This window comes from Ipomoea nil, unplaced genomic scaffold (genome assembly GCF_001879475.1).
Source record: "Ipomoea nil cultivar Tokyo-kokei standard unplaced genomic scaffold, Asagao_1.1 scaffold2921, whole genome shotgun sequence".
Taxonomy (NCBI): domain Eukaryota; kingdom Viridiplantae; phylum Streptophyta; class Magnoliopsida; order Solanales; family Convolvulaceae; genus Ipomoea; species Ipomoea nil.
This window is the reverse complement of record NW_017619349.1, coordinates 2,301,157-2,312,510: the sequence shown is the minus strand read 5'-3', so window position 1 is coordinate 2,312,510 and position 11,354 is coordinate 2,301,157. Positions and strand designations below refer to the sequence as shown.

General features: G+C 36.7%; 1 protein-coding gene across 1 annotated transcript; it reads left to right on the top strand.

Moving 5' to 3' along the window:
- Positions 1-3,506: 3,506 nt before the first annotated feature.
- LOC109160905 (protein argonaute 7-like) lies at positions 3,507-7,203 on the top strand. Its single transcript, XM_019309166.1, has 3 exons — positions 3,507-3,953; positions 4,239-5,385; positions 5,683-7,203. The coding sequence occupies exons 1-3, from the start codon at positions 3,656-3,658 to the stop codon at positions 7,109-7,111; spliced, it is 2,874 nt and encodes a 957-aa protein (XP_019164711.1). The 5' UTR covers positions 3,507-3,655; the 3' UTR covers positions 7,112-7,203.
- The last annotated feature ends 4,151 nt before the right edge of the window (positions 7,204-11,354 follow it).

The window sequence follows — 11,354 nt, the reverse complement described above, 5'->3', positions numbered from 1 at the left end:
TATATATATATATATTTTGAAGGATTAACAGGGTGGACTTTGGAATGTGGGGAGAGGGAGAATGGGACAATATGATTAGTCTTAATCCTCGGCTTTTCAACTAGTATATTTTATTTTAGTTTTTGGACCACCTCACCTCCACTTTGAGACCACTGTTTATTTATGAAATCATGGCATGTATGTGTAGTATTATATTAAATTATTTTATATTTTTAATATGATAGGATGTTGTAGAGTTATCGTTTTCAAAAGGACTAATTTTTTTGTAATATAATAATAAATATTTTTAATTTTTTTTAAAAAAACTTATTATATAAAATCTTTAAATGAATTATATATATTTATAATTTTTTGAAGTAAATTTCATACAACATATCTTATTATAGATAAATGTATGTGTATAATTAATACTTCCTATAATAAGGTAATTCATAATTAACAGCGGGACGCTGAGACCCTTGGTCTGGCTCTAATATCAAATTGAAGCATATGCTCTATCTCAACTAAAAGTCTAAGCTGATAGTTGAATTGCACATTAATGGCTAGATGCTCACATCCTCAACCATTGCTATTTGTTGCCTACCATGGCACTTTGTTTACAAAGTTTAGGATGTTTGAAGTTGGAGACATGGAAACGTAGAAATCTACGATGCTTTGGAGGGTGTTTCGCGGGTTGAAAAGGAGAGTGGAGAGAGTGCACGATTTTGTCGGATATCAACTGCTGCCAAATGTCTAATACACCCTTCTATACATTTTCCCCCTTAACTTTCACCCAAGTCACTATTAATATGATTTAATTTTATCTTTTATCACAGCTGTCTGATTTCAAGAATAGACGAATAGTATTAGACCACATATTCTTATCTGAGGACTACTTTTTATAGGAACGAGACTCTATGTATATTACTCTTATATAGATAGATAACTTGAAGATTTAAATTTTAATATTACTTTTTTAAAAAAGGAAAGAAATAGTGAATCCACCTAAATTGATGCTCTCCTACTACCTAAAATTGACTCATAGTTTGAGGGGTAAAGACATGATGAATCTTTTGATTATGCTTTAAGTAATCTCAAGGAGGACCAATCAAATCTTTTGGGTGCTGAAAAAGTGTAGAGAGTTTGGATTTTGCTTTACTTTCTATTCTATAAAGCCATGTTATGTCATGCTTTGAGGTCTTAGGATAAAACCTTTTATTTTATTTTATTTTATTTGAGAGAGGTATCTATCTTACTATCTATTATCCTAAGCTAGATGCCTAATGTTGCAAAGGGCATAGAAGATTCTTATCCTCGCCCCCAGTATTTTCTGTTGATTTGTCAATAAAGTAAAAAGATTGTAGAGCCTAATCTAAAAGGCTAATACTAGCCAGCATTTGGAAATTACAATACTTTTAAATAAATAGAGACTATATTATAATCATGTCAAACACTTAATTTACGAACTTTTAACTTTAAATTTATTTACTTACATATTATAAAATGAAATTAGAACAAGTTTAGAGTTACTTAACATGATATATTTATAGTTAACAGATTATGTATTTATAGATGTAAATTTATGTACCTACAGTTAACCGATTGTGTGAATATTGTAAATGATGTGAATGCTGACAAAAACGTGTTGAAAAGAAAAATAAAAAGTCATGCTAATTTACATAAAATGACGTCAACTAGGGTCCATAATGTGTATGACGAATCGTGATCCACAATATAATTTGTGTTTTTTATATGTAGCATTATAATAATAGTTCAATTCCTATCTATATTGTATTCTATAAGATCTTTAAACATCCAAACTCTAGTTGCATATGAAGTTCATTAGCCTTAGCTTTTTCGTTTGAGTTAAGCTTAATTAAAAAAAAATGTATAAATTTAATTGGAAGATTTTTCTGTTTATCATGAATAAAAGGTATATTGTTAATATATTAAAGGTACATTATTTATATATTGAATATACATTATTTGATAATATATAAAATAATGTACCTTCAGTACTCAACTAATGTACTTGCAAATAATGTATTTTCAGCACACAAATAACATATTTTTAGTATATTAAAAACTTACATTTTATTCATGATCTACACAGCTGTGTGGACCATGGTCCAATAATTGAATTTAATTAATGATGGGGTGCGATGATTATGAGAATTACATGTTAATTAAATAATTGAAAATTTAGTCATGCCAAAAACCTAGAACAAAAACAACTGTCTGATTCCTTAACTTCTTAGTAATTGTAATAATCATTTACTAAGGTTGCAATCATTCATAACATACCATCTATGCTTACCCATAATTGTTGATATTAATCAAAGGAAAACAAAGAAAAGCATGACGATAACTGCAATGTTTAATTGGTTACTATGTTTTGTTAATGATAGGTTTGGAGAATACAAACAAAATAACATTATTATGATAAGTTAATAAACCCCAAAATAGAGCAATTGTTATACCATGGTACAGGATTCATATTGCATGAACCCTGGTATAAAAATTTTGTATATTCAGTTAACACATTTTGTACTTACAGTTAACAGTTTTTGTACAAGTAAACAAATTTACATTATAAACCCTAATACAAAAATTATGTTCAGTTAACACATTCTGTACTTATAGTTAACAGTTTCTGTATATATAAACAAATAACTTGATAATTGTTAACACATAATATGATAGCTACAGATACAGAAACTATTAACTGCAAGTACAAAATGTGTTAACTATAGAGATCCTTGGAATGTAAAATTAGGCATATTTTCCTCATCCTTATTGACTCAATCAAGAATAAAAAGTCCATTATTCATCCCTATTAACACACAAAATTGTTATTAAAAAAAAAAAAAAAAAAAAAAAAAAAAAAACCCACACACACAAAATCCAAAATCTTAAATAGTGAGTTAGGATCCAATGCATTATTGGTGAAGGCTGATTGGTGAAATGACTTTCTTAAGCAAAGTTATCCGATCTAATTGAAATCTAAACTAATTAGTGATGTTCAAACTCCAAAGAAAACAAAAAAGAGGTGGTTCAAGGTTCACCTGAAAGTCTTACTCCAACAATAACGTGAGAGTTTGATTTTCACAAAAGGCATGGGGGTTATTGGGAGACGAAAAGTCCAAAAAAATTGACCTGCAAAGACGAAAACATAGGACTGATTGGATGATTTGCGATTAATCTCTTCCAGTACCTTTGGATATAGTGGTTTAAGGGTCACCTAAAAGTCTTACTCCAGCAACAGTGTGAAGGCTCGATTTTCACTGAAGGCATTAGGGGTCATTGGGAGACAGAAAACCCAAAAAAAGATTGGCAGGCAAAGACTAAAGCTTACGACTGATTGAATGATTCGTGATTTACTCCCTTCAGCGCTCTCGGATAAGGGTTCTCGAGCCGAGAAATCTAATAAAAAAGAAAAGAAAAGAAAAATCTCCATCAAGACTGAACTCTGACTGACAAAACTACATCTACAATGAGCTAAAATCCAAAGGCAGCCCCACCCCTCTCTGCAATTACTGTTCTGCTTCCTCCTCCTCCCTCAGTGATATCAGAAGCCAGCCAGCTTCTTCATCTTCAGAAACAAACATATCTCTCTCATGCAAACAATCCATTTTGCTCATTCTTGCTTTCTGTCTCCAACTCTAACACACCCCCCATGGAAGAACAATCAAATGACTCCAACACCAAATGCACATCTAAACCAACCACTTTCAGACCCAACTCTCAAACCCACCACCATTATCACAGCTTAAACAGAATTGGGTTTGGTTTTCTCAGTCATACCCAATACCAGAACTACCCCCCTCTCCTCCCTCTCCCCCCCACCCTCCCTCTCCCTCAAACCCAAACTTTCAGACCAAAAACCCACTCCCAAAAACCTCCATTCAACCACAATAACCCTCCTTTTGCCACCCCTTCTCAGCCTGATCTTCAACATTTCTCTTCTCCACCAGGTTAGTCTCTGTATATGATTAAAGCCCTTTCCTTTTTTCTCTTTTTACTGTAATTGCACGTGTTTTTAGTACATAAATATGGAATGTTCTTGCGATATATATGTGTTTTCTGTATATTAGGACATAACAGTAGTTTTGCACAGCAAAAACTATTACAAAAAAGAAAGAAAGAAAGAAATCTTTACTTGTTTACACCTGCCTTTTTACTGTTATAAAGAAGAATATAACCAAAAGAAAAAAGTGTAAATTTTGTCTTCTTAATCTGGAATTCAACATGAATTTCAGCTTCAAAGGCAGTCCTAAGAAATGGTGGGGAAAAGAATGGAAGCCCAGAATGTTCATTAATGGTGGCAAGAAGACCAGATTGTGGGGGTGTGGAAGGGCCGGTTATCTCTCTGCTTGCCAATCATTTTCTTGTCCGGTTCGATCCTTCCCAACAGATTTTCCACTATGATGTGGAAATCTCCCCGAGTCCATCCAAGGAGGTGGCTCGATTGATGATGAAACAGAACATTGTTGGGACTATTGCTTCTGGTTTTTGCCCGGTTTATGATGGCAGGAGGACTATATACAGCCCGGTTGAGCTCCAAGATGACAGGATTGAGCTCTACATTAGTCTTCCCATTCATGGAAACAAGATGTTTCGAGTTAACATCAAACTGGTATCGAAATTTGATGGCACAAAGCTCAAAAGCTACTTGAACAATGATGATGATAATGAGTGGAGTCCACTCCCTCAAGAATATCTCCATGCCTTAGATGTTGTGCTTCGCGAGGGCCCCACGGAGAAGTGCTTGTCATCGGGGCGATCGTTCTACTCGAGCTCAACGGGAGGGGCTAAGGAGATAGGGGGAGGAGCTGTGGCACTGAGGGGATTCTTTCAGAGCCTTAGGCCAACCCAACAAGGCCTCGCTCTCAATGTCGATTTCTCGGTCACAGCTTTCCATGAGAGCATTGGAGTGATCCCTTACTTGGAAAAACGCCTCGAGTTTCTCCATGATTTGTCTCAAAGAAAGACGAGGATTTTGAGGCCTGAAGAGAGGATAGAAGTGGAGAAGGCACTTAAGAACCTTAGGGTGTTTGTTTGCCATAGAGAAACCGTGCAGAGATACCGCGTTTATGGTTTAACCCAACACCTTACCGAGGATCTATGGTTTCCTGATCGGGATGGAACGAGTTTAAAACTCGTGGACTATTTCAAGGATCACTATAGCTATGATATTCAGTTTAGAAACCTGCCTTGTTTGCAGACAAGTAGGAGCAAGCCTTGCTATCTTCCTATGGAGCTTTGTGTGATTTGTGAAGGGCAGAAGTTTCTTGGGAAGCTTTCTGATGATCAGACTGCTAGAATTCTTAAAATGGGCTGTCAAAGACCAAGAGAGCGTAAAGCTATCATAGATGGAGTCATGACAGGACCAGTTGGACCAACAAGGTAAAGTTAATTTTGCTTCAATTCTTTGTGTTAGGATCCGGGAGCCCTTTAGGCCTCCCCCAACAATTTCCTAGTCACCTGGTGCTGGACTTAACCTAAACTCTGGTACCACTTGTAGATCAAACGCTTACAACTATACCAAAAGTTGTAGTTTGTTGCAAAGACGCAACTTTGTTTCTGTATACCACTACATTTTCGAGAGGCAGGGTGCTGGACTTTGTCGTTCACAGGCCTCTATGTTTGTTTGTTATGTTGTCTTACATTATTGATTGTTTGTTATGTTGTCTTGACTGACAGCGGCAATCAAGAAACACAATTCAAACTTGGGATTTCGAGAGAAATGACTCAATTGTATGGGAGAATTCTGCAGCCTCCCAAGCTTAAACTCGGGGATGGTGGGCAGGTGAGGCATCTTGTTCCTTCCCGCCATGATCGACAGTGGAACCTTATGGATAGCCATGTGTTTGAAGGGACTCGGGTCGAGAGATGGGGATTGATCAGCTTCGGTGGCACCATTGATCAGAAGGCGAACATACCAAAGTTTGTAAACCAATTGTCTCAGAGGTGTGAGCAATTAGGCATTTTCCTCAACAAGAACATGGTGGTTAGCCCACAGTTTGAGCCAATGCATGTGCTCAATAATGTAAGGCAACTGGAATCTAAGCTCAAGAAGATGTATAGATCTTCGTCGAACAATCTTCAGCTTCTTATCTGCGTTATGGAGAGGAAACACCGAGGATATGCAGACTTGAAACGAATTGCTGAGACGAGCATCGGTGTGGTATCCCAGTGCTGTTTATACCCGAACCTTGGCAAGCATTGCTCGCAGTTTCTTGCCAATTTGGCTCTCAAGATCAACGCCAAACTCGGGGGGTGCACCGTGGCTCTCTTCAACTCATTGCCCTCTCAGATACCGAGGCTCTTCCAACACGATCGCCCCGCCATTTTCATGGGAGCTGATGTTACTCACCCCCACCCGTTAGACGACTCCAGTCCCTCGGTTGCTGCAGTGGTTGGGAGCCTAAACTGGCCCGCAGCCAACAAGTACGTCTCGAGAATGAGGTCCCAAACCCACAGGCAAGAAATGATCGAGGATTTGAGTGAAATGGTGGGCGAAATCCTCCACGATTTCCTTGGGGAGCACTTCGTGCTCCCCGAGAGAATAATCTTCTTCAGAGACGGAGTGAGTGAAACCCAGTTCTCGAAAGTCCTCCAACACGAACTCCAAGCAATCCAAACGGCTTGCTCGAGATTCCCAAACTACAAACCCCCCATCACACTTGCAGTTGTGCAGAAAAGACACCACACAAGATTGTTCCCATCATCACCACTCAAGAACAGTAATGAAAACATCCCTCCAGGCACTGTTGTGGACACTGTGATTACCCACCCAAGAGAGTTTGACTTCTATCTTTGCTCCCATTGGGGAGTTAAGGGCACAAGCAGACCAATCCATTACCATATTCTCTGGGATGAAAACCATTTCACTTCTGATGAGCTCCAGAAATTGGTCTATAATCTCTGCTACACCTTTGTGAGGTGTACAAAGCCTATTTCTTTGGTGCCCCCAGCTTACTATGCACACCTTGCTGCATATAGGGGTAGGCTCTATCTTGAACGCTCAGATTCTAACACTTTTTCCACCATCTCTAGAGCTACCCCTCCCAACACAATCCCACTACCCAAACTTACTGAGAGTATTAGAAATCTCATGTTTTACTGCTAGGCTAGTAGCTAGGATTCTAATCTCAAAATGTACTGTTGCTTTTCATGTAAAATTCAGTTGCAAGAGTTTTTTTTTACCCGCTTTTGGTTGCACGATTCCATGTCTGGTCGTTGACTATTGATTTTTTCACTTTTAAATCGTTGCTACATTTGGTCATCTGGCTTAGTTTTTGGCCACCGGTGACTAAATCGTTGCTACATTTGGTCATCTGGCTTAAATGTTTCAAGAGGGGTTTTTTTTTTTTTTTTCCTTTTAAAATAATTTTTGGCTTAGGTGGAGGAGAGAGGCAAAGAAAAATAAAAAATAGTTGGAGTAGTTGCGCGTTCGGTGCACCTGTCACGCCTGTTGGGCGCATAAAGGACCTGCAAATGTTTTTTTTCCACCTGTTTATCATATTTGGTATCTTAAAAATTGTGAAAAAAAACTCCAACAGTTGGAAATGCCATAATGCATCCCCAATAGGAGGATTTTGGATAGTTTTTGAAGCTTTTACATCCATGTGGAAGAGAGAGAATGTTGAGTTTCTCCTACAAGACTTGATTTTTTTTTTTTTTTTTTTTGGTGGGGGGGCGGGGGGGGGGGGGGGATAACCAAAATTGTCTCATTAGTTGTGCGTTGCACAGGCACGTTAGTTTTTTCCTCCTTTCCCTTCTCTCTCCTAATCAACTCTGCAAAAATCAATTAAAATCTCTATCTAAGGATTTGTGGTTGCTCTAAAGAAGCAAAGGAATTTTTGAGAATATTTTATAGTTGAAGTGCATGATATAGTGGGATGAAAGGTCACAATTATATTGATGGTGTTGATATGAGTAGAGACAGGTAGGATGTAGGGGTGGGCATTGGCAATAATTATTGAATCAATTACAAATGCAGTGCAAATACCTTTGAGCAGTAAATAGTAGAATAAAGTCTGACAAAAAGGGCTGTGCTACTATACAAAAAGGCTTCAAGCTCACTGTGTAAACACTGCTCCTCATGCAACAAGGTGGAGAAAGGCATCATTTTCTTTTATACTATAAGTCTATAACCCTCATGTAGGGTTTGACAGTACAAATTGACTCGGGACAACCTGCATACTGAGAATCAATAGTAGAAAAGAAAAAACTAGACAAGACATTTTATGTAAAAATTTAAAAGGAAAAAATTATGAGTGTTTTTAGGCTGGGCTAGGTCAAAATCCATTGTTATTGTTGAATAGTACATATTTGATCTACTCTATTTAATACTAGCAAAATGTAAATTAAATGTAAGAGGGAATAATAAAATCGGGAAGCTAATTGAGGGTGAGCGATGTGCTAGTTGAGAAACTAACTAATAAGACGGGAGTGATCCGTCCATCTTAGATGATCAAATGCTGAAAATTAATGAAAAAGGGGAAAACATTTTATAAATGATTGACAGTGCATTTGGAAATAGTTTAAGTGCAGAAAAGGCACTACCTGATTCTTATCACCTTCCTTCTCCGTGCCACTAAAAGAGTTTCTAAATGCACTTTAGTTATCCACGATTGCACTGTTAAGCATTTTCAAATACACAATCTTAATTACGTAATACTACATATATAAATGTCACCGCATTTTTCTCGTTTTCATTAATTTTCAGCATTTGATCATCTTAGATGGACAGATCATTTTTTCTACAGTTCTCAGGGTTGTTCTCATTTTATCCCAATTCTTCTCTCAAAAGGTTTCCCAACCCCAAGAACCCCACAACCTGGCCGACAAAACATTTGAGAGGATGTAAATTACGGTGACCTCAACAGCTCAGCAGACAGGACCAAATGCCGCTACGCACAAGAGATCCATCATCTTTTTCCAAATACTATGAGCTAGTCCTTTGCAGGCATTTGATCCCAATTATATTATCCCAATTCATATATATATATGTTAGTTGTGCATGGAATAAGGCAAAAGTAGTTCAAGGCAAGGGTGATGATGTAGGAGAATAAATGAGTGTTTTTTTTTTTTTTTTTTTTTTTTGAAGAGAGAGAGAGTGTAGTGTAGAAATAAATATACAGAAACTAACAGTGACAGTACAGGAGAGGATAGGAGTATGGAACAAAACAAACGCCAAGAAACGATGGGTTTTATAGTAAAGCCTCGTAAAGCTCTGACTTTTCCACTCCCTTTTTGTCTCTCATTTCTACCTTCTTTCTACCTCTACTCAATTAATGAGCCTTTGAATCTATCTCTGATGCCTACACTCACACTTGGTGGGGACATCACTTACACTTGTCATTTTCTCAATTATCAAAATGAAAAGGATGATGCCACAACAATCAATATTGTTTTATGTATTTGATTTATAAGTAATTTTTTTTGTCAAGCATCTTGTACTCAATTTGTGCTTCTGTGGCTCTAGTTTTCTTGAAGTAAGGTCACAGAATCAAATCATAGTGGTAGGATAACATTGTAATATAGTTGATAGTATTAAAAAAGAATAAAAAATTTTAGAGTATTCACTATCAGATACAGTGACTGATCTCTTCGTTAAATTGTAAGTACTTTTGAAAATTTAAAGCTACTACATACCCAAGGTCAATGTTCGATCTCTTAACATTTTGTTAAGGATGATTAATTCACGATAACCAATGAATAAAATGAGTCTTGAAAATTTTTGGTGAAAAATCCTTGTCTCCTTAGCTTTTATCTCTAGGGATGATAATTTCATTCCGCCCCGTGGATATCTACCCGAATCCACCTTGTATGGTTTTTTTTTTTTTTTTTTTTTTTTTTTTTTTGATAGTGGATAGTGAGTCTTTAAAAAGTAAACCTGCAGGCAATAGATCGGGTTGGATTCAGTCTCTATGTACAAAACCAGCATAAAACCCCACCCAACCCACTATATATATATAATAGTAAAATAAGTATTGATATGTAGTTAATTATAAAAGTCTCTAACTCAAGCATATCACATTTAAATAATAGAGGCCAAATGCCCGGATAGACAGCTCAATTGGTCATAGGGGTAAAATTTAAAAAAAATGACTAGAAATCGAGTCTCACTGGCCACAATGTGAGAGCAACCAGCTTTTGCCGGGCCAATAAATATTTGAGAACTACAAATAAAGTCCATTGACTTACATTTTCCAAACAATTATCACAATTATACTACCCAGGTTATATAATATGTTTATTTGTTAGCTTTCATTATTACTCACTAAATGTGCTTCACGTCAACTTCTATTTTTGCCTAGTCTAAACAAATTTTTAAAAAATAGGTGAAATGCATTTCACAAAGAAGTATTGTCCAACTTTCAAAAAGTTGGCATATTTTCAACCATGACATTCAAATTTTGTCAGTTCCACAAAAATTATTGTTGAAGACTCATATACAACAAAAATATAAAGCAATAGATGTAGAAGAAGATAGATTAGTGAGAGGAAGATGGGAAGTCAAGTGTTGATGAGATGCAGCAGAGATTCCTTACAGCCTGTGGTGTCGCAATCGGACACAGAACGGCCCATCAACAAAATAGTCTTAGGTTTGACCGTACGGGCTTAGCTCACTGATTCAGTAGGCAGTATTTGAGAAAAGAGACCAAGGTTCAAACCTCGTCAATGGCAGACTGCAGTATGGCGAGGGCAGATCACTTGTGCGCACCAGCCTTTGGCCCTGTCTGCTGAGTTATTGAGTCACTGTGATTTACAAATTACATCCTCCTAAATGTTCTGTCGGGTCGGGCCTTGTCGTTAGAGATTTAACCTTTTAGGAGAAGCATATTGAAGCTCTACAAAGGTTGACATTAATCTTGAATTTGATGTTTTCTAATGAAGATCAAACCAATTGAATTCGAAGTTCTTTCAACAAAGAACAAGCTAAAGATCAAGCCATTTGAAATCTGGAAGCACTTCAATAGAGCGATTGAGATGTTCAGTGAAAAATCAGGAGACTACATAGAGAATTTACCCATACTTTTGATACTTGTTGTAACCTGATTTTCGAATTTTTTGTTATACATATAAAAATTCCATTTTTGTGTTTACACTGGTACCAAGGATGTGAAATTCCAAGTGAAACTGGTAACTTTAGAGTGATAAAATTATAAAATGATGTAAAACTGTTCCTTCCCCAATCCCCACACATGCCCGCAGAAGCTACAAGCTTTATCATTGTCTTCTAGTAACTATACAGCTATTGCTGATAGATACCTTTTGCAATTTACAATATTTGTTTACCTTAGATATTGGCAAAACACTAAACTTGTACTGCATATATTCCCGCTTTAAAAAGAATGTCTTTT

Coding starts and splice junctions, on each gene's coding strand:
- LOC109160905 (XM_019309166.1), top strand. CDS start 3,656: ATGGAAGAACAATCAAATGACTCCAACACCAAATGCACATCTAAACCA. Junction 3,954..4,238: donor ACATTTCTCTTCTCCACCAG/GTTAGTCTCTGT, acceptor CATGAATTTCAG/CTTCAAAGGCAGTCCTAAGA. Junction 5,386..5,682: donor GGACCAGTTGGACCAACAAG/GTAAAGTTAATT, acceptor CTTGACTGACAG/CGGCAATCAAGAAACACAAT.